General features: G+C 34.9%; 1 protein-coding gene across 3 annotated transcripts in view; it reads left to right on the plus strand.

Annotated features, from left to right (window-relative positions):
- Positions 1-507: 507 nt before the first annotated feature.
- The window catches only part of ZCCHC7 (zinc finger CCHC-type containing 7), a 248,607-nt gene continuing 225,162 nt past the window's right edge, over positions 508-23,952 (plus strand). Inside the window, exons 1-2 of one of the 3 annotated variants that reach the window (XM_060100839.1) lie at positions 508-564; positions 5,302-5,932. In XM_060100839.1, coding sequence (XP_059956822.1) covers positions 5,323-5,932 — 610 coding nt within the window. In that variant the 5' untranslated portion in view covers positions 508-564; positions 5,302-5,322. Of the gene's footprint in view, positions 815-5,301; positions 5,933-23,952 lie in introns of all 3 variants that reach the window. The other 2 variants (XM_060100838.1, XM_060100840.1) reach the window with 2 other exon arrangements.

Raw genomic sequence — 23,952 nt, forward strand, 5'->3', positions numbered from 1 at the left:
TTCCCCGAGTCCACCAGCCAAGCCGTCTGCCGCACCGGTCCTCGTCCCTTTGCTGGGTCTCGGCTCCGCTCCCGCGCCACGTGGCACATGGAGGGTGTCCTCCGAGGTCAGGGGGAAAGGAGGCGGAGCCCGGGCTAAACCTCGCCCCGGAGCATTATGGTAGATGTAGTTTTTCTCGCCAGCACAGAAAGGCGCTAACTCTCCCCGGTTTTGCTCGGTAAGTAGCATATCTTCTGTGCAAGTCATTCAAACATGGTGTCCCCTGTCACAGATGCTGCTTGAGTATCTCTGAAAGAAGCCGTTGGGGGGAAGGACCAGAGCAAGACAGGCACATCAAGGGGAAGGGGAAGGGAAAGGGTTAATAGTTGTTACGCATGCGTACAGAAGGCCTGGTGGGTGGGCGGGACGGAAGACGACTCCCGGGAGCTGTGTTTTCCCCGGAAGTGCCTTCCCTTCTCCCGGGTCCGCGCGGACGCGGTTTTCTTACCTCATTTGTCCTCGCCCCTCCCCGTCCCTCTACGCGTTTTGGTTCCTGGTTGGTGCTTCCTGGTCGCAGCCGCGGCAGTGAGTATGTGTGTGACGGACCCCGAGTCGTCTGCGGCCGGGGGACCCCTGCCCGCTCGGCTGTGGAACTAGCGCGTGTCCCCTCGCCGGCCTCCGCGTTCCCCCTGTGTCCCTTACTCGTGGCGGGGCTCGGCTTGTGGCCTCTCAGTCGAGCTCTGCTTCACGCGACTCCGCGGGCCGGCTGGGCTTCTCCCTTGCCCTCCAAGGCCTGAGGCCGTGGTTCAGAAATGGCTGGGCGCCCATGGCCTCGGTGAGGAGTGGCGTTTCTGCCTGTTTTACCTCCACCACCCCCCGAGGTTCCCCTGTCTTTTAGGAAAGCCGGTCAGTCAGTTAAACGCGAATAGGGCTTGGCCTTTGAGGACCGAACAGTCCTGGGCCAAATCCAGCGTCAGCAGTCAGAAGCAGCAGCTGCAGCTGTGGGGACAGAAAAATTTCGGGAGATGGGCCCCTTCCCCCACGTAAAACAAGGAAACTTGGGCTGTGTTCAATGATTCCCTTTATCCTTCACATCGTAGCCGGCAGTTAACTTCAACTTTAAGAGTTGCATCTGTAGTGGGAAAACTGGCTGAGTGGAGAGTCAGCAGGCCTCCGTTCTAGCCGGGGCTCCACCACCAATTCTCGCTGGTGACTCCAGATATCTTCTCTTTAGGCTGTATTTACCTTGATTTCAGATTACGGGGTTGAATTAGGAGATCTTTTATGCGCAATGAATAAATAAGCTTCTCAGAGCCCGTTTCTCAATGTATAAAATGAGTGTTCAATTGAATGACTTTCAGGTCCCTTCCAAAACTCTGTTGTGTTTTGAATTTTTCGGCTGTGTGTATATTTCAGACGGTATTGTGCTTTGGGGATAATTCACTATCGCTGTTTTCAAGAGAGTCTGAGGGTGGGGAATAAACTGTGGAAGAAGTGGAAGTGAGGATTGTACAATAGCTTCAAGGATAAGATACTGTGTAATAACAGGAAAAAGGGCTGAGGGAAAGGAGAAGGAAGTGTTTTGAGATAGGATTAGTTATTCTATAAAGACTTTATGTCAGGAACAGCTGGACTTGTCTGAATAAATTTAGCATTATTTTCTCCCACCAGCATCTTGTATTCTGTCTGAATTTTTTTGTGACCATTGTTTCCCACATTTGAATTCTATGTCCCAGTTTGATTTACTTCAAATTGAAAGCCCCATTCGAAGAGTGGGCAGAAATTTTAACACTAGAGTCAGTACTGTTTCAAATCTGTCACTATCAGGATAGCTCACTAAGTCAGAAATTTTAATTTGAAATTAAACTGTTAATCACGTTCTAAAGAAAACTAGGCTTGATATCAAGCTGTGAATTTGATTTAAATTTCCTTGAGATGGATAACTATCTCATCAAAAAGAAACATCTAGGCTAAAAGTTCTTTGAAGAGAAATAAGAGCACAAGGACTGAAATGACCAGTTGGTAGACTGATAGAGCAGAAATGTTGTCTTTAAAGATTGTATAATAAAATCTGAAAGCTTAAATAAGCCTTAAGTTGTCTAAGTTTAAAAAAAATCAGTGAATGAATACTGCTCTCACTTTTGAACAGCGAGAGCCTTTGCAGTTATTCTCTATAGCTGTTTTATATTTGTTAAGCCATTTAAATTCTTCAGAGAAGTTTTATTCCCAAACTGTTATTTTAAGTTCTTATATAAGAGCCATCTTTTTTGGTCATGGCATTGCTATAGCCTTTGTGTACCAACTTGGGAAGCTCTTGGATGGTAAACTGACAAATTCAAATGTATGCTTTTCTTTCCAATTAAAATGCCTCTTTTATAGTTTTTAAACTCCACGGAAATAAAATGGGTATTTGTTAGGTAAATTTAGGTGTTAGAACCACTGCAAATTTAGCTTTGAAGGAAGGTTTTTTTTTTTTTAATCTTTATTCGAAATGATTATTATTATTTTTTTAATCAGGGAAATGTGAATCAGTTTTAGCTGTGTTCTTAACCAGCTAAGTAACTTTGGATAGGCCTCCTTATCTCTTTGGACCTCAGTTTCCTTATATGTAAATTGAGGAGGTTGATGAGATAATCTGAAAGGTCTCTTCCAGATTTAAAATTTTGTGACTCTCTTAGGGACTTTATGTTATCTAGTTAAGTATGCTTGAGAATTGTGTACAATGATCAAAAAGCTGAGAAGTCCTTCTGAATCAAGACAGTTATATACATATATATTTTTTTCACATTCGTCCTTGGAGTATGAATTTAAAAAGTTAACTAAATGCGATTGAATGTAATTAAAGTAGTAACATAAACCAAAACAGCCTCAGGCAAACCTTAACTCTGGCATACATAAGCTACATAAATAGAAGAGCCGGTTATGCTGAGCACAATTTTCAGTACAGAAGGGACAAAATCCTCTTAAAGGCCATAGGGGCTAAATTGTTAAATTCATTTTTCTACATTTCAGGGAAAGAGATAAACCCTTAGACCCAAGGAAGTCTGTTTTTATTTTATTTCTGTAGTTTATTTTTGGCGTACATTCACAGGTGTGCCTATGGCTCTATTCTTAATCCCTTTCCTTGGGGATGGCTCCAAGAGTAGTACAAATTTGTAACTCTGTAATTTAGCTCTTTAATTTTTTCTGTGCTGCACCGGAATTATGTTTTATCTTAAGTCCACACTGGATCCTCAAGATGGATCCAGTGAGGATTTTGAAGGAAGCATAATTCCTTTGGCTTCTTTTAGAATTAATTTACCTATTAAATAAAAAGGAAAGGATTCATCTTTTATTTGTATTCCTCTGAGGCTAACATTTCAATATAAACTGATAAATGCTATGAGCATTACTTTTCAGACAGCCACATTCAACTTGTATGACAACAGCATAGCAACCTGAAGGACAGTGCAAGAAGGGAACAGGTATATTGTACTTTTTAGAAGGAAAAAAAGGCATTAAAACTTGGGTCTCCCCCCCAGCTTTATTGAGATATAATTGATAAATAACATTGTTTAATTTTAAGGTGTACAACATGATGATTTGATATATGTATATATTGTGAAATGATTACCACATTAAGGTTAGTTAACACATCCATCACCTCACATCTTTTTTTTTTTTTCCCATCACCTCACATCTTAACCTTTTTTGTGTGTGATTAGAACATTTAAGATTTACTCTCTTAGCAGATTTCAAATATACAATATTGTTAACTCAGAACTTTTAATCATCTTTTCCCCCCAGCTTTATTGAGATATAATTGACATATAACATTGTGTAAGTTCAAGGTGTACAACAAAAGTTGGTTTCTTTATTTCTGTAAAACAAGAAACTCCAGCATGAGTGTAGTACATTTTTGGCTCTTGTTCATTTGATTTTTGGAGTCAGCAGGTTGTATCACCAAAAGTACCCTGACATTTTGGGCAGAGAATTGATAAACTAAGAAAACAACTAGTCTTTCTAAATTGTATCTGTATAGCTAGAAGTAGAGTAGAAAGAATAAATTGTCATTTTTAATTGTTCTCTATACTGTGCCTGATTTTTTTTTTTTTAACAAAAATGAGTTTTTTTCCAGCACTCTCATTTTGATCAGTGTTCCATTAGTACCTAATTGAAACATCTGTGTAGATTTTTGGTTGATGATATGAGAATCTTTGAAATAGTTGGAGACAACTACGAAATTCATCTCATCATAAGTTTCATATTTTAGACACATAATTAGATTTATTAGGGCTTTAGAACAAATACCTGATGATGTTATTCATTTATTTATTCATTTGTTAGTTCAGCAGACCTTTATAGAGGTCTTGCTAAATGCCAGTTACTCTGCTTGGTTTTGGGGATCCATTGTTTAACAAAGCGCATATAGTTCCTGCCCTCCTGGGGGATGTGATTTGTGCTTGTGGGAGATTTACATTGCACTAGTAATTAGAAATGTGAATGTTTTGAAATGTAAAGTGCTATGGAAACCTATAAAGGGTCGACAGTTTAATCTGGTGGGTCAAGGAAAGCTTCCCCGAGGAAGTGATATTTAAACAGAGTTGAAGGATGAGCAGGATTTACTATGCTCACAGTAGGAGAGTAAAGTGCTCCTAAAGCTGAGTTTTACCTCTATTTTAGGTCTTCAGTTAGTTTGTATTTCATACATATCTTTATAGGTAGCACAGAAATAAACTAGGTTTATCAGCTATTTTTATGTATTCTTTTGGTCAAAGATCAGAAGGCCTGGAGATTAATTTTTTAATTGAGAAGACAAATATACACCAAAACAGTAAATATGATAATTATGTCCTTTTGTGGATTTTAGTCATAATTGAAGTAATATTGCTGTGTGAGAATGTATACCAGAAAAGATGAGATACAGAACCAGAACCAGGGAAAAGGTGAAGAATGGATGGAATAGTAGTGAGAATGACCTAAAATATTTTTTGTGATTTTTAACATTGTGGAGAAAAAGTGATTGGTGTCTGAAACAGTGGATCTCAACCTGTTTTTCCTTTCTAACATACTTGTGAAGTATAACATTTCCATTAATAACTGTAACTCAGTTTGTTGGCAGTAATTTTCATTTGGGAGGGGCTGAGCATTATTAGAGTGTGTCATAACAATTTAGGAAATCTTGAAAAATGGTACTACTCTAAGAGAAAAAGATATTTTAATATGTCATTGAGAAAAATGGCCTTCACAGAAGTTAGCTCTAAGAGGTGGTATCATTATGCACTAAACAGGCATGATCTGAGCTGTTAAAATATACTCTTTCTATGACTTTCTCTTTTACAGCATCAAGGTTACTGACTTTCCATGATGTTTGGTGGCTATGAGACCATAGAAGCATATGAAGATGACCTTTATCGTGAAGAGTCATCTAGTGAACTGAGTGTTGATAGTGAGGTGGAATTTCAGCTCTACAGCCAAGTTCATTATGCCCAAGATCTTGATAATGTCATCAAAGAGGAAGAACATGAAGAGAAGAACTCTGGGAATTCTCAATCATTCTGTAGTAAACCAAATCAGAAGAACTTAATTATCCTTTCAGATAGTGAGGTCATCCAGCTATCAGATGGCTCAGAGGTCATCACACTGTCTGATGAAGATAGTATTTATAAATGTAAAAGAAAGAATTTCAGAGTCCATGCAGAAGAAAAGACCCAAGGTCCTCCTGCTTTTCTTCATTCTAATGAGTTGGCAGATAAGAAATGCAAGAGGGATATTGAGAAGACTAAACCTGGAGAGAGATCAGGTACAATCCAAGAGGTCATGATTATAGAGGTCAGTTCAAGTGAAGAGGAAGAGAGCACCATTTCAGAAAGCGATAATGTGGAAAGCTGGATGCTGCTGGGATGCGAAGTTGATGATAAAGATGACGATATCCTTCTCAATCTTGTGGGGTGTGAAAAGTCTGTTAATGAAGGTTAGTATCATATTGGCCATTATGAAAAGTAGTATCATCTTTAATAAGGAAGACGGCTTTTCCTAAACAAAAGACCATTAGGGTCTGCTCCATTTAATTCCTCACCTTTTGGTCTTGTTTTTTGGCTTGTTTTTCATAAGACTCTTTTACCAGTGGCCACTTTAATGGTGGTCTGTCTGAACATCAGAAAAGTATGTCAGGATATCAAAGACACTCTGCTTCTGCTATAAGCAAATTCATAACTGCTTCTTCCTGTTTGGCTAGAGCCAGTTCTGGACCTGAAATCTTAGTTCCCCTCTCTCTCTGCTTGGTACCACAGGTGAGTACTCCATCCAACTCTGACATTGGCCCTATGCTCTTATTTGGCCAACTCTGTTGGTTCTGCCTCTTCCTAAGTGATTTGCTTACCCAGGAGGTAGCCATATAGCAAGCATGGGGAATGCCTGGTATACAGAAGATATGGAATTAGTATTAAGATTTTTAGGAACTCCATAATCAGTAATGTAGAAAACTACGAAGAGCTGTAAGTCTACAGTAGACTGTAGGAGAGAATGCAAATTCTTGAGAGCCACATAATCAAGAATTGAAATTTTGGTGTTAGTTTTGTTTCTGTCACATGTAGTCATCTAGTATTGATGCTTATCCTTTTAAAAAGTCCCTTTCATTCTTCTCCCTTTATGCTTAATGTGTAGTCTCTTGCAATATTTTCCTAAATGATCTTTTATATCTTCCCTGTATGCTGTTGTTAAATTGATAGTCTTGAAATGCCCTTTACTCAGTACTTTACTGCTGCTCCAAAACCTTTAATGGCACCTACTTGTCCTCAGAAGAAAATGCTGATATTGAATGTAGATGAAGCTTTGGAGCCCCAGAGATTGACAAACTTTTTTTTTTAAAGAGCCAGGTAGGAAATATTTTAGGTTTCCAAGCCATAGGATCGCCTAACTACTTAACTTTGCCCTTGTTGTAGGAAAGCAGCCATGATATCTTAAAAAATGAGATGGCTATTTCAACAGAATCTTATTTACAAAACAGGTGTCTGGCTCAGGCTGTAGTAGGCCAGCTCTGAGAATTTGACACCAAAAGGAAGAAAAGAACTAGAATAGTAGCTAGAACATAGAGCAGAATCAAGTAAAGTTTTGTCAGAATAAGAGAGAGTTGATAATGTTTTTAGGTGGAAGGGGAAAATCTCTTGAAGGAGAGATTAAACCAGTTTGGTGGATTGGGGTAAGGGAGGCAAATAAGAGATGGGCTCAGGTATATTGTCTGAATTAGTCTTAAAAGGGAAGAGACATTTAATTGCTAAATTACCAAATATTTATAGAGGTGGAGAAGAAAGAATAAATTCAGATGGATTGAGGTAGGTGAGGGAATATATGAGGATGTGTTTGATTTTCTTGGGAAAATGGAAGTGGGTCTGGAATTGGGCAGGGGATACTTAGAGGCTTAGAGTGTGGGAAAGATGTTTAGGTGTTATGGGGAATACTGTTAGGCAGTGGATCCCAATATGTTGAAGATGACAACTTCAAAAAAATTTGTGGACCCCCTGCCCCACATAACTATAGTTATATTTTTAGTATTTGTTAATTGAGAAAATGCATATTAGCAAAATACTATTCAGTACACTCATACATGACTTTGTATTTTATTAACCACAACATTGTCTACACATTTGAAAAATATTGTATAAGGCCTGTCTGCAACATATATGGCCTATATAAAGCATGCCTCTGGCTACCCATTGTGATAACTAATTCTCCAGCTCCCAGGAGTCTGAAGCTCATAGGTTGGAAATCATTGTGCTAACAAATCAACAATAAGAGAATAAAAGCCTTGCTTAAAAGTAGTATTCAATCAAAATTGAAACAATGTGAACTTGTAATGAACTCACTCTGAAGGATTTCATAACTTTTTCCAGTAATACCTGGGGCAGGGTGACAGAAACCAAAAGATCCAGGGTTAGGCAAAACATTACAGAATGTCAAAACAGTCATTTAGCCTATTCCTTCTCTAAATTGCCTTCCCGTAACATGACACCTAGTTTCATCAAATACTAATGTGTTCATTATGATCAGCCACTTTTCTTGAATTCAGGTTCTCTATGTCCATCGTGCCAAATATTTCCATTTGGGTATCTTATTGTTATTTCACATTTACATACTGAAAAGCTTGATAAATTGAAAAGAAAGCTTATCTTTCCACAGAAAGAGGAGCAGGTTAACTGGATGGTGGCTCATAATGTAACTAGGGTTTCTCAGGGCAAAATGAAAGGGATTGATGAGGGGTGGTGAGGATGGGGTTAAGGGTAGCTGAGCCATATGGAGATGAGGATTCTAGAGGAAAGGGAATGATGGACTTAGGTATGGCTTTTAGGAATGAAGAAAAAGTTGGTGATCAGGTATATAGAGAAATCTCTGGAAAACAATTTTAGTATTTTATGTTATAGACAATAAAAAACATGGCTGTTCTTGAACTGTATTTTGGGGGGATTATTTGTTTATTTTTTATTGAGGTGAAATTAACACAAAATTAACCATTTTAAAGGTTCAATTTGGAGGCATTTAGTACATTCACAATATTGTAGAACCATTGCCTATATCTAGTTCCAAAACACTTTCATCACATCCAAGGGAAACGCCAAAATGTTTTCACCACATCCAAAAGAAACCCTGCACCGATTGAACAGTCACTGCTCATAACCTCCTGCCCCAGACTCTGACAAGCACAAGTCTGCTTTCTGTCTATGAATTTACCTATTCTGGATATTTCGTGTAAATAGAATCATCCAGTATGTGACCTTTTGTGTCTGGCTTCTTTCACTTAGCATAGTGTTTTGGAGGCTTATGCCTATTGTAGCACGTATCAGTACTTCGTTCCTCTTTTAAGGCTGAATAATATTCTATTGTATACCTGCATTTTGTTTATCCATTTATCTGTTGATGGACATTTGTGTTTCTACCTTTTGGCTGTTGTGAATAGTGCTACTCTGGACATTCATGTACAGGTATTTACTTGAATACTTGTTTTGGGTATTCTTTTGGGTATAAACTGGGAATAAGATTACTGGCATTTCTCTGTTTCACTTTTTGAGGAACTGCCAAACTTTTCCACAGTGGCTGTACCATTATACATCCCCATCAGTAATGTATGAGGGTTCCAATTAACTGCAGTAGTTTTTATGATTACTTGTCATGTTGGACATTTCTATTTGATTTACTGGTAGACTCTTTGTTATTTCTTAGCAACATTGGTAAAAATATTTATTTAAGACCTAAGTAATTCCAAGTAATTCTTGATTCCAAACAGTCAGTGTATGTTCCTCCTATCTATATTGAAATTTATCCCTACTCTGCTCCTTGATCTACTAATGCCATAATCCTATATTTTTTTCTAGTTAATAGGCAATGTATTCAGTACTGATGCCTATTTGAATGTGTTGTTACTTTCTAATCATTATTATCCCATTCATAAATAGACCTCGGGGTAGATCTGGTTCAGTTTGTATAATCTTTAGAGAAAAGATTTTTTCATGTCAGTGGAAGTTTGTGGAAATTCTGGCATACTTTTGAAATGATGATGATTGTTAAACAGCAACAATAATGATTTTGTGTACTGCTCCCCCTCCTCTGCAAACCCCTCAAACTGTGGCATATTTGAAATATTAATATAATATAAGAGAAGAGATTAGCAACTCCTTGAGGACAGGTCTTTTCCTCAGAAGCCTTCTTGATACTATTTAGAGTAATTCTTTGCCATATATATTACTTTGTTTTTCATTAATTGCTAAATGATCAAACACTTACTGAGCATCTACTCTATATAGAATACATAGAGGGGATTTAAAGTGGTAAAAGACATAGTTTTAGCCTTAAGTGGCTTGGTGTTTCATTGAAGAGACAAAATATAATAAGCTTAAGTAATTTATGGAAGTCTCTTCTTAACCATTGGAGTTAAGTCTCTCAGAATCCTGGGGATAGGTGTGGTTGAAAACCTAAAACTTTTTTAAAAATAGGATTAGTGAATTTGAGGTAGTACATGAAGATCTGAAGGACTATGTAAGTACATCCATATTTTCCATTGTTAACTTTGTAGTAATGAGTGCAGCACCACTCTTGCTCTGTGGAAATGTGAGGCTCTTTCGCACTACTTCAGTTTCAGTGAGATGTATAAACGTTTGTTTTGCTTTAATACACGATTAGAATACACGATCAGGCAGATAATATACAACCAGGAGACATTTTTTCCCTCTTTTTTTCTTCCTCTAAATGTTTAATACTTTTCTGATTTTATGATCTGAAGCTGTCGATTAGCTTCCTTGGGTTCCATGGAGGCCTTGGTGATGTAGCACTTAGGTGGTGTGCTCAGCCTAGCTTTCCTCAGTATGTACAGCTTTATGATGAGGGCTCTGCTTATAATAAGTCCATGCCAAAACACAGGGCTTCAGTACCTGTTACATATGACTCTCAGCCCTCGCTACTGATGGGTGTAGGAGTTTATTTCTAAAGTCTAGAAACAAACTTCATTTGCTTCACTTTCTTTACTCTTTCCTGATGCTTCTTTATGTAAATGATACCTGCTCTGTCATTTGTCCTCCTTTTAAAATTCTCACCCTTTACTTTCTTTAGTTTATTATCCCCAGTAGGAGTGGCTTGCAATTCTCATTTATTAGAAAGACAGATTTCTTGGTTGAAGAAAAGATGCACCAAAGGAAATCAGCATGTTTTTTAATTTGTGAGGGTGATCTCTAGTTTGGGAAGGATTATTGTGTATGACAGCCAAATGATGGGAATAAGTGCTGTAGGAGTTATACATTAATAATCACCAACTTATTTTCCTGCAGAGGGAAGGGATATTATTAGCTCTCGGAGTAATTGTTAAATCTTTGTTAATTTTTTTTTTTTTTTTTTTTTGTGGTATGCGGGCCTCTCACTGCTGTGGCCTCCCCCGCTGCGGAGCACAGGCTCCGGACGCGCAGGCCCAGCGGCGATGGCTCACGGGCCCAGCCGCTCCGCGGCATATGGGATCCTCCCAGACCGGGGCACGAACCCGTATCCCCTGCATCGGCAGGCGGACTCTCAACCACTTGCGCCACCAGGGAGGCCCAAATCTTTGTTAATTTTTAACTATGGAAATTTTTTTTTTTTTTTTCTGTGGTACACGGGCCTTTCACTGTTGTGGCCTCTCCTGTTGCGGAGCACAGGCTCCGGACGCGCAGGCTCAGCGGCCACGGCTCACGGGTCTAGCCGCTCCGCGGCATGTGGGATCTTCCCGGTTCGGGGCACGAACCCGTGTCCCCTGCGTCGGCAGGCGGACTCTCAACCACTGCGCCACCAGGGAAGCCCATATGGAAATGTTAAAGTATACAAAACTGGAATGTCGTAATCGTCTCACTGTTCCATAAACCACTTCAACAATTATCAACTTATGACCAATCTTTTCTCATATGTAACTCCATGTCCCTGTATTATTTTGAAGCAAATCACAGTCATCATATCATTTCATTCATTTATTTATATACGTATACGTACATATATACATTTCAATATGTATTTCTAAAAGATAAGTTTTCTTTTTAAGAAACAATATTATTATCACACCTAAACAAATTACCAATAATTCTTTTATCATTAAATAACCAGCCTTCAGATTTCAGCCTTCAGATTTCCCTGATGGGCTCTTAATTTTTTTCCCTACAGTTTATTTGAATCAGATCTATTTATTGTAGTTGGGTGGTAACTTACGTCCTTTAATCTTAGGTTCCTCTCTTTTTTCTATGTGTTTTTTTTCTTCCTAATAATTTAATTGTTATACTAACTCGATTGTTTATTCTCTAGAATTCCCTGAGTTTGAATTTTGTGATACTGTTTAACATGCTCCACTGTCCCCTGTATTTCCTATGCATTGGTAGTTAGATCTAGAAGCTTAATTAAATTCAGGTTTCTCTCCCTGTGATTGTGCTATCAACTAGACACATAGATAGGTTCATTTGTTTGATTTTGCTTTTCATATGTTAATATTTAGTATTACCTTTTAAAAATTCAGTTTGTTTCATAATTATGTAAAATATTTAGAATGTTCCAAATTCAAATCAGTAAGACAAGGTAAAAAATATTCAGAGACGTCTACCTTCTGTCCAGTCTTCATCCTGTTCCCACCCTTCCTCTTAGGGGTAACTGTTAAGAGAAAATTGATAGTTTGTCCTTACATTAAAAAAATATAAGCAAATATGTATATATCTTCATATCCTCCCTCCCCCTTCTTGAAGTAAACAGTAGCATATGATCTACACTTCGCTCTACCTTGTTTTTTTCTCTTAACAGTATATCCTGGAGATCAGTCCATAATAGTATCTAAAGATATTTCTCATTTCTACGACTATGGACTATTTTTGTGTCTTCTACACTAATCTGAGCTGGACACATTAGGCATGTAACAAATACTTTTTGGAAGTGAATGAATAGTAATTTTAAATAGTTGATGAATAATATAATTGTTACAGTTTTAAAATGTATTTTAAATAAATGTATTATAATCTAAGTCCACTTTCAGAAGCATGCTTTATACCTATACTTATACTCCTGGTCTTACTGTTTCTTTCTCATTTAGTAATTTTGAAAGATTTAGATTTAGCAAAAAATTAAATAGGTTCAGATTTTAAAAGGAAAATACCTTTTAAAGAATGAAGAGTTCAGCATTTTTAAAAGTGGAAGAAACCTGTTAGTTCCTAGTGTATGTGACTCTTAGGGTGTAGAACTTTACATTAACGTAGAACTCCTTCAGTATGTACAGTTGGGTACATTGTTCTTTTATAATAGTTTGTCAGCATTTGGCACATAGTGGGTACCTAGCAAATCTTGGGTGAATTTAATTGAAGTTCTACCTTTCCGTATAGAATAGTGCTCTTTACATAGTACTACATGAGGTTGAAGTGAAATTATGGCTTTAGTAAAGTAAAATCATGAAGTAATTGATTGAAATTGAAGTATAATTATGGCTTTTAACGACTTAGTGCAGTAAGTCTTTTAACTGTTTTTGTGTCAAGCCCCTTTCACCCCTAAAAAATATGCACAGAAAAGTTTTGGATACATTTTCAGAAGTTGAAGAACTCATCTAGAGGCAATTGCTGAATCCCTGGTATTTATAAGGCACTCAACCAAGACTTGATAACTAATTAAAATTTGAGTAGAGTGGGTTACCTACTTGAATTTCAGTTTTTCAAATACGTCATATTTTATTTGATCTGGGTCTTTATATATGTCTGGATCAGTTTCTACCTTGCCTGGCTGATACCTACTCATCCCTCAAATCTTAGTTTAAAGCTTACTTCTGAAATGAGGTAATGGACATAGGTTCTCAGTGGTGGCTACTAGGTCTTTTACAGCTCCATAGTTGACTACCTGTGACTTTGGGTAACTTAATTCCTTTATTGGGAAAATAATAAATTTTATTTCATTAAGGTTATAAGCTAAAATGAGACAATGGATAGACTAAATTAATGTAATAGGAAAATATTTTGACAGAACTCCTAACTACAGGATAAGTTCACTATCACTGTGGCAAGCATGGGCATACAGCTTCCACTTGGTGTTTTTACATTCGAAATTCTCAGATTTTTTGGTGAACCCAAGTTGCTTTTGAACAACATGTCTCTAATATGGCACTTAATTTGAATAAATTTTACTTGATTTAGTGACATTTTATGATCTACTAGTTAAAACCTAAATCTGAAGTCTTAAAATCAATCCAACAATTACTTACTGGATGCTTACAGTGTACAGGCACTATACCATTAAGGTGTTGGGATTCAAGAAGTGCTATGTAGTCCCTGCCTTTAGAAACCTTAAAGTGCATGACAATATGGAGAGCCCACTCTATTACCAGAGTTAAATACATTTCTACAAATACAAGAGATGTCCCAGCACATACATAATCATTTCCAGATGAATGTAATAGACTTTTTAAAAAAGATTATTACTGATAGGCAAAGTACAAGAGTGAATTGAAAAGTAACCCTTTGAACTCAGTCTTGAAGAATGGATAGGATTTAACGTTCAGGTTAAATGCAGGGAGGAAGAATAAAAGCTGAAAACCCTAAAACTATATGATACCATTAATGTTTAATTAATGGCTTAATATGTGGCTGGGTATGATTAAACATTTTAATAGCATGTCCTTTCAGAAACCGCCTCAGCCTAAATGAGGAAGGGTATTTATGTTCTGCATATGCTGTTGGAAGATTTCTTGGTTATTATTTTATTCCAATATTTTCCACCTATTTCTTGCTCATATGTCTCCTTTTTTTTTCCTTTAAAAAATTGGATATTTCATGCAACTTTATGGCAGATAGAAAAATTTTCTCAGATGGACCAGATGCTATATGTTAGTCAAAGGACATGACCGGCTGCTTAAAATGTGTGTTTTATGCAAGGCTGTTCAAAGTAGAGCATGTCATGAAATATAACTTTGCCTCGTCATAGCTTGTGTTCTTTACCATCTTTTAACATAGAAAAGGAACACATTCTGTTAGTTTCGAAATATAAATAAATTAAACTTTCCTTTTAATGCTCTTCAAATCTTCAAGGTGGTATTTTCCCCCCCTTTCTGCATTCATTAGATAACCAGTCAGTCATAGGTTCTTTTTTTTTAAAAATAAATTTATTTATTTATATATTTTTGGCTGCGTTGGGTCTTCGTTGCTGCACGCGGGCTTTCTCTAGTTGTGGCGAGTGGGGGCTACTCTTTGTTGTGCGCAGGCTTCGCCTTGTGGTGGATTCTCTTGTTGCAGAGCACGGGCTCTAGGCACGTGGGCTCTAGAGTGCAGGCTCAGTAGTTGTGGCGCATGGGCTTAGTTGCTCCACGGCATGTGGGATCTTCCCGGACCAGGGCTCGAACCTGTGTCCCCTGCATTGGCAGGTGGATTCTTAACCACTGCGCCACCAAGCAAGTCCAAGTCATAATTTCTTGAGAGATCTTATGGCCTAATATGTCATAAGAGTGGGTTGCTGTTTGATACACTTCTTATGGATGTATAGTTTAATTTCTGCCTTATAATTGAAAAGTGGCCACATGGTAGAGTTCTGGTAACGGAGAGCACCAAAGAGCTCCCTCCCTGATGTTTTCAGCTTTTGTAAGTGCGCACTACACAATTCCTAAAGCTGCTTTTGAACTGTGTCTGTAGTTGTAGCATGTCACCTTACACTTAACTATTGTGAGGGCATCTTTTTATTTAATTTCTAATTAGCATAATGACTTGAGCTGTGTTATTCACTGTTCCATGGTGAAGTTGTCATAGGGAGAGAAGAAATAAAAATGTTCAATTTCAACTTTACTTGTGAATGGAGTGAAGTTTGAAAGCCTTTTATGGCCATTGTTCAGCAGACTGAAAATCTCATTAGAAATCCCAGAAATGCGAAGGCAGCTTTGGGTTGGATTTTAATAACATTTTGGAATGTTGGTATTGTATGTTGCTAATTTTTGTGATTCCATTGTTGATCAGCAACTTAGCTATGCATTCTTCCAAAGTCAACTTATGACTTTTAGTCTAAATTCATTTACAGTAGCTTTTCTTTTCAACAGTAATAAGTACCTAGGGAGAGAATTAAATTTTACTTTTTTTTTTTTATGTTTCTCTTAGAAACTGATTTGATTTTCATATAAGATATACTAAATTTGTTGGAAACTGCATATAAGATAATAGCATGCTATAAGAAAATAGCATGTTTATTGAACTAATGACTTAGTTTTGTTGCCATTAAAATATTAGTCATCTTCAGGTCTACCTTTTTGTTTGTTTTTGAAATGGAGAAGCATAAAATAAGATGGCAAGATTTTCATTCTTATCTAATTGTCATAGGAAGTTGAATCCTGATGTCTGGGTAAAGAGTGTTTAAATATAAAATTCTTATAGCTGTTTGCTATAAAAATAATCTATTGTATATAGAGATCACTTGTCTAAGAAGATAAGTGTAATTTATAGATAGTATGGTCAGAAAGTAGAATTTGATATGAACTATATATGATTAGACTGTCAAACATTTTTCAGAAGAAGTACAGAAATGAGAACACTTACTTTTTTCCCCCTTGTAAGAGTAAAGGCTAATCAGAAAATTCATGACTCTTAAGTTGATCCTGTTTTTAAGACTTTGCTAAATTTGTATTTAATTTCAGGGTAATTTACTAATCTCTTGCTAATTTCCTCTTGATTATTAACACTTAGTAAAAGTGTTGACTTACTGGAAGTTTTTTAGCCAAAAGTTTTTAATCTCTTAAGCATTGATTTGTTATAAATTAAAGTAATTGTCATGGTTAAGTTTTTGGCATTTTGAGTTACTTGCCAGATTGTTGTTGATTCTGCTGATAATAAGGAAATGAATATTTTAATTGAGCATCCACCATGTGTAAGGTCACATTTTCTTTTTAAATTATACAGGTACACTTAAGAAAATCTACAAGAATAGATATGACTTGGTTTTTAGTTTTTGAATCTTGATCTAACAGCATTAGCTCTGGATAGAGATGTAATTCTGGGGATAAAAATTATTTTTGTAATACATATTTAGATTCAAATATAAAGGCAGTCTAATAATGGGTTATTTAAAAGTGGATCTTGTCTGATGTGTGTACCTTTTATTTCTATGACATTTTTACATTAGAATTTCATAGTTTTGTTATAGTTTTGAAAATTAATTAACAGTGCACTTGAGAGCATCTGCTCTCCCCATCTTTTGCAAATACATTTTAAGGGAAGACAGCATAATTCTATAATGGGAAAATTTTTTTTACCCTTCCTTTCTGCTTTTGCCTAAATATATAGTCAACTTATAATTACCTCAAGATGAAAGAATGCTGTTTCGAGCTACTCATTGAGAAAAACTGTTTTGTTAGGAATCCCTTAAAGTGCGTAGGTCACTTCTGATTTTGCTTTGTAACTAGCTCCTGTTACAGAATTATCTACTCTAGGGAGGGAAAGCCCCAATTTCTAGACGACTTTTCAATACTCTTTCTATATTTTTAGTTAATGAGAAACTCTAAAGATGTAGGTAACAGACTAGTTGTGGCTGATAAATAATAGTTAAAGTAAGTCAAAAATTAGGCTTTGAAAAGTCAGGTGAGAGGAATTCAGGATACAATTCGCAAATTTAACTGAAGAAAGGTTTTATTTAAAGAAAAGGTGTGCAACCATATCAATCTTGTAACTCCTTGTATTGCACTAGCCATTTTTCATTGTTAGATGATCTGATTTAAACAAAAATGAACTTTGTCAATGGTTATATTTAGAAATAGCATTACTGTCTACTTTTAAGGAGGATTTTAATTGTCAATAAAATTTCATTGTTGAAAAATCACCTACCTCACTCCCATATAATTAGTATTTTGTTCTTCATTCAATACCGTGTATATAGTCCACCCCTTTTGGGTTTGCTTTAAAAATTATATAAATTTTGTGGGAGAATAAATATAACTTATGTATTGCTATAAATGTATTCTTATTTGAATCTAGTATGATTGGTTTTTATGTATATGAAATACTTCCCTAAAAACATAATATTCAACCTAAATGTTCTAGATAGGTGAGTTACTGGTAAAAAAATCCATCAGGTCTCAAGTTGTGGAATATTTGTATTGGTACTTAATACCGTGACTGCTTTGGTTGTTGTATAAGTCCCTTTATTCTTCTGTTTGAGATGTTCTAGTTTGGGAAATTTCCTTTATTATCAGATTTAACACATGAACTGTAATGGTTGTACCACAGATCATCTAATTTTCAACTTTTGGTTAGTTAAACTAACTTTGGTATATAGTTCTTTATGGTTAGTCAGAGAGGAGTTGTGTTCAGCTGTGTGATTTTGCCACCACTTAAGTTAACAGCAGCGAAGGGTCTCATCTCTGACTTTTCTTCCTTTCATTAAGTTTTTCAATTGCTTTTAACATTATTTAAGTATAGAAGGAGATAGAGTTGTAAAACAAATTTCTCATTTGCTGATTCTCAATATTTAGCAGTGGGGATCCTTTTTCTTCCTTTAGCTATATCACATACATGTGTATATTTTGATTTAAGGGGAAGAAGCTTAATTTTCTTTATGTATGATGTGGATACAGTTATTGTTTATTATTTTTTAAAGTTAATAAAACTAATCTCAAAAGATCTTTAGTAGTATACCTGCAACCTCAGCAGTCCCTTTTTATCTATACAGATTTCCCTGCCTATTGTGGCCGTTTGCTCTAATTTAAATTTCCCATGGCTTTGGGTTGCAGACTTGGTTTTCTGCAAGAGTGCCCATGCTTACATGGTCATATATTCTGGGTGACTTTTCCACTTTTTCTTTTTTGTTATTTTGTTGATTGCTAAAGGGAAAGAGGATTTTTTTTTTTTTTTTACTTGTTTCTTTGTTTTGACCTTTCTTCCTTAGCCTATCTATTTGTGTGTTGTTTTGTTTTGTTTTGCAGATTGGGAAGAATTATTGTGTGGACTTAGATCCATGGGGAGTAGCAGGGAAAAACTAATTTTGTTCTTGGTTTTGTTTTCTTAATAACAGTAGCAATTTAATTTTTGAGCCATTGAGAAGCTCAAAAGATATGTTAGCTTTATGCATGAAATTGATAGAAAATTATTAATCCCGAAATTTTCTATTCATGGTCGCTCTACTGTTGGAATAAAAATGTTATGTTATAGTTGAACTAAGTAAATCCTAAAAATACTAATTAGCAATATATAGTACTGTTAAAAATTCTTAATTTAAATATTATTGTATATTCAAAAGTTATTCATAGGAAATCAGTTGTAATCTGGTATGTGATTTCTTTTTTCATTCAGTTTTTGTTGTCGATGGTGTGTATATATTCAAATAGACATATGAATATACATTTGATTGGAAACATACATTTTTAACTTGACCAGATTTAAAAGTTTGCTTATTCCTGCAAAACATGCTTATTTTTCAAATATGAAGAGTTTTGTTTTATGAAACAACTTTATGCAGCTGAATGTTAAGTCCTTGGAGAAGTGCTGTGGCAATTTAAATATTGGGTAATTCAGTACTAACGTAAGGGAAAAGTAGAGGCCTCTAGTCCTAACATATCCCCCAAATATTTTTTCATTAATATCTGAAGACTTTAAAATATCAAATTAATGTGGTCAAAGCTACTTCTGTTTTACATTTGTGAGGGTGCCTTCACACAGTAGCATTATTTAACTGGATTTTGTATTTATTAAATTAATATACAATAATAAAAAGATCCTTTTTAGCATTTAAGGAATTGTAATAATTTCCTAATATACCATAAAAATGTTTTTATGATATACTGTTAACTAATCGGCTAGGAGAACTTTCTAATTTGATAAAAAGAATGAAAAACGATTCATTTTGATATGCATAATTTTAGGGGTTTTTGTTTTTTTAATTGATTATATACCATGGCAGTGAAATATCTAAAATTCTCTTTCTGGTTGTCTGTTAAGTACTTTGGGAATTGGGGTAAGGGTAAGTTTTCTTTCTGTGTCTGCTAATTATTTCTTCTTGTGAATTTTAGTGCTTCTAGCATATGAAACTGATTTATAATTTGCTATTGCCGAGAAAAAAAGAGCATTATTGAAATTGTTTCTTTTAACTATTATTTTCTAGTTACTGTATTTCACATTTTGATTTCTACCAAATGACTCCTCAAGAAGCAATTTCTTTTGAAAAACAGTGAGAGTTTCAAACTAAGAAGAAAATGTATACTGATAGTCTATTTATTGTTTGTTCATGGCAATTAAGATAATCTTTTGAATTTCTGCTCTTTAACCATAGTTAGAGGCTTCATAAGTTTGTAAAATTATTCTCCCTAGTTCTGATTAGTATTTTAAAAGGTATTTTATAAGTTTGTACTTGATATTCATATGTGATTACTGAGAAAAACAAATAGTTTGTAAAATGTATTTGTTTCTAGTATTTCTGTCAAATCAGGATATAATCTGTGAGATGAAAAGTGATCCAATTATGAAAGTATGCAGCTTTTAAAATAACACAGAATTCTTCTGTTAGCACGTTTTACCAGCAAATGTTCGTGTAAAATGTTATTAGTTCTTAAAGCTCATGCATAGACTTTCTTGTGTGTGGCTTTTCATAGGAGAGCACTATAGAGCCGAACTTGAAATTTATTACGGAAAGAACAAACTGGTGAAATGCTTTCATGCTATTAAAAAACTTCACAGACAATTGTCAGACAACTTTTTTTTTTAAAGGTCATGATTGCCTGGTGCCTTTTCCAGTCTTTATTTGAAACTCTTGTTTTGTAGGATTTCTTTTTTGTTCTCCCTCTCCTTTTTCTTTTGGCAGTGGGTGGAAGATTCTTTTAAAACTGAATGGCTAAACATGTATAGTAACTATTAAAGTATAATGGAAATACTTTTATTCTTGATATTTTTTAGGCCAGAAAATGCTGTGAAGGTAAGCCAGTTAGGGTAAAATTACATTGTGCAGTATGGAAACCGTTCAGAGTTTTCTGTTTAGAAAAGTGGGCTCTTGAGTTTGGGCTTAAAATAGGGGTTGTTTGTGAAATATTTTGCAGTTCTCTTATAGGTTGGTGAGTTTGAGGTTGTTTTTAATATTTTAGTGTTCTAGTTGATTGTTGGTATTTCCTGAAAAATAATATTATGTATATGGGAGAAGATAGGGGGTGAGAACAGAATAAGAACTGGGGGGAAAGAAAACCTTCCCAAAATGTTGTCACCTGACAGGTGGAGATTATCTGCTATTATAGATTTTCAAAACAGAGTGCTTAACTCTTTTTCTAAGAGTTCACATAAACTTTGACATATTTCACAAAGTTTGATTGTGATAAGTATTACAATTTTAACTCTGGTCTTTATCCTAAATTTAAGGCTTACAAAATTAATCAAAAATGCCTTGAGGCTAATTGCTAATGTTCAATTAAGTTATTGTGTTCAGTTAAGCAATAGTTCTTTGACTATAGTATTTGTTTGCTTTCATTAATATGATAAGCTAAGATTATAAAAGGTCTATAAGAGTACAGAGACTGAACTTTGTGAAATTAATTTTTATATTTTGCCATAGAGACAAAATATGTCTTGGTGTGTAGTAATTTTTTTCTTAGTATTATGTGGACATCTATTGGCTTTCAGCATATAGGAAATTTAAACCTTTTAATATTAAATATTGGCTTTTTATTAAATAAATAAAATATTAAATATTTTACTTTTTAAATTGCAAAAACTTCAGGCAAATATGTAAAATATGCTAATGGTTGGTTTATTTAGATTTTAAGTGACTAGAATTTGTGAAATAGGAATAAAGCCTGGGATCTTATTTAATCTAAGAAAATATACTTAATTTAAAAGTATTACTATTAGAACTAGAGAAATCTTTTCAAATATAGTAAATCCATGTCCATAGTTATTTTAAATCACTAGTTAGAGAGGAAGGTATGAGATGCTAATATCTTTGTTGGAAGTCATAAACTGTTTTGAGAAGGATGAAAGGGGAAAAGTAAACTGCTTTCCGGCAGATTCATATCATTTTGACATTGGATGTTATTCGTGGGTTCATGTTACAAAAACCTACAAAACTTAAGTGTATTTTAATTCAGTAGGCTCGCTGAAAACTGTTTCGTGATAAAGCTAGAAAATTTATAAATTTTTTTTCTTGTTTAAAGCTTAGTGATTCATCTTGGTGCTTGTCTCAGTCTTCTTAATTTAGACATATTGTGATTATTTGTTTTAAAAATTTATTTCCAGTAAAATGTTATTGCTTGGATACATATTCACTGTTTCTATTACATTTTATCCATCTATGACATCTTATCAGCCAGCTATTATTATTTTATTGTTCTTTTTGTGGTGGTGTTGTAAGGTACAGACTTCACATCTAAAGTAAGAGCTAGTGTATATTACAGTGTATATGACCATTTCTAATTTGACCTGTTACTGTAAAGAAGGCTAACAAGTGTGTATGACTAGCCCTCCCCTTCTGGAGCAGTTGAAAACAGGCCTCAGAAGACTCAAAGGAATTCTTTTAACTCCTAGCAGGGCCACGGGGTCAATGTCAGATTTAGTCATGCTGTTATTTTAGCCCAGTGGTCCAGAGAGATGACTGAAAAGTGAGTCTTTTATTTCTTTTTTTGTGTGGTTATTAACAGGATTAAATGTAAGCCATTGTGTACTTAGTACCAATTAGTTTCTCATCTGAGAGGTTCATTATGATTTTTTGTCAGCCTTCATCTTGTAATATTTGTTTCATTGTTTGATTAGTTAAGGGGCTGAATGGAATAAAGAAAAGTTTTATAGCAGTGCTTTTAAATTCATTGAGCATTTTAACAAGTAGTCAACTTTTCAGATACGTAGACCTTGATTAAAAAATGGACCACGTTGAAAATTGGCATGGAAGATGGTGAAGTTAAGTAAATTGTTAAAAATTTTTCTTTTCCTGTTGTACTTTTCTTTAGTTTTAAAAATAGACTCTCTTTGTTACATCAAATAATACTTTTATATTTTTAGAAGTTTGCTTTGGTTCTTATACATATGTCTAAAAATATGTTCAGCTTGCTGCGAGTATGTAATCGTTGTTTGGGAGGCACACACGCCAAAAAAACCCTTCCAAATTAAAAAACCCTTATCATTTCTAGATTGGAAACATAGATTGACCTATTAGAACATAAGAATTCTAGAATAAAGATAATTGTCAGGTGTAAACAGGCCTTAATTTAAAGGGAAGTAGCCTGGAAGTTGATTCTTTATGCTATTATAAATAAGTAAAAATGCCAAGTTGTATGAGTTCAGAGAAGAGGAGCATACCTAACTTTTTAAATTGCTTATTAATTGGTGGTTTTTAAAAAACCTTTGACTTAAAGACATTATATTAAAGTGAATTTTTCATTGAGTAACGTTTCTCATTTAAAATATTAAGATATTTCAGTAAAATTTTGGACAAAAATTATTCTTATCAATTGGATTGGAGATGCTGATTTCAATTAGAAGCAAGGAATATAACCCAGAATTAAAATAGAAGTATTATTTTGTTAGTAGGTAATTATCTGGGACAGTAGGTCTTGTACCCCGTTGTTGAAGTGTATAACACACTTTTTCACATGCATTCATCTTTGAATGGAAATGCTTGTAGGCTGGTTCAGTTCTTTTTTTACACATTAAAAATGATCAATATTACTTTAAATGAGAGCAATTACTGTTTTAACTTATGTTTTTAGATGAGTTGCTTGATTTTTCTCACATTGTTGGATATACCATATTGAGTATTATACCCTTGTACTAAGTCCTTTGCCTATTGCCAGAGTTTTTTGGTACTTAAATTACTTTATTATGGAGTTGGTTATTCAAGATTTGATGATCCACATAATTATGAATTATATAAATCCTGACATATAGGGTTTTTTGCTCAAATTGATTTCAGGCATAGTGAATTTACAGCCCTTGCTTTTTTTTATTTGTGTATCCAGTTTTCTCAGAAACGAACACATTTCTATTAAGTCTATATATGGATGTTATTTTTCTTTTCTCTTTAATTGTAATTTGGAAAGGATTTAGATCCTCCCAATGAAAAACCTTATTTCTGACCATATGACTATATGACCATATTACCAAATTATACCTGCTTTATCATTGTATAGCAGTAAGTCCCTCTTTCTCTACCCCGTTTTTAAAAGTAAAATTGTGTGGTAACTGTATTAAATTGCCAGAAGATTTTTAATTAACAGGAAGTAGATCACTAGTAATTTCCTCTGATGATTTGTTCATCACACAAGAAAGTAGTTTCTTTTGAGAGAGATGCAGTTTTTGCTACTCAGCATTCCCACAAGATCTTTGGAAAAATAAGAGGGAAATCTTTAGTGTAATGGCCTTGTAATATAAAAAGGGCAGATTTTAGAATAAGTTAATTTCTCCTTTTATTACTTTGTTTTTGACTTCAGAGGAAGCTATTAAGTTGAAAATCTGACTCAGTAGCAAGTGCTCTAATGGTCATATAATTTAACATTAATGATTACCTATACTGATTGAACTAATATTT

This window comes from Mesoplodon densirostris, chromosome 6, assembly GCF_025265405.1.
Source record: "Mesoplodon densirostris isolate mMesDen1 chromosome 6, mMesDen1 primary haplotype, whole genome shotgun sequence".
NCBI classification, from domain to species: Eukaryota; Metazoa; Chordata; class Mammalia; order Artiodactyla; family Ziphiidae; genus Mesoplodon; species Mesoplodon densirostris.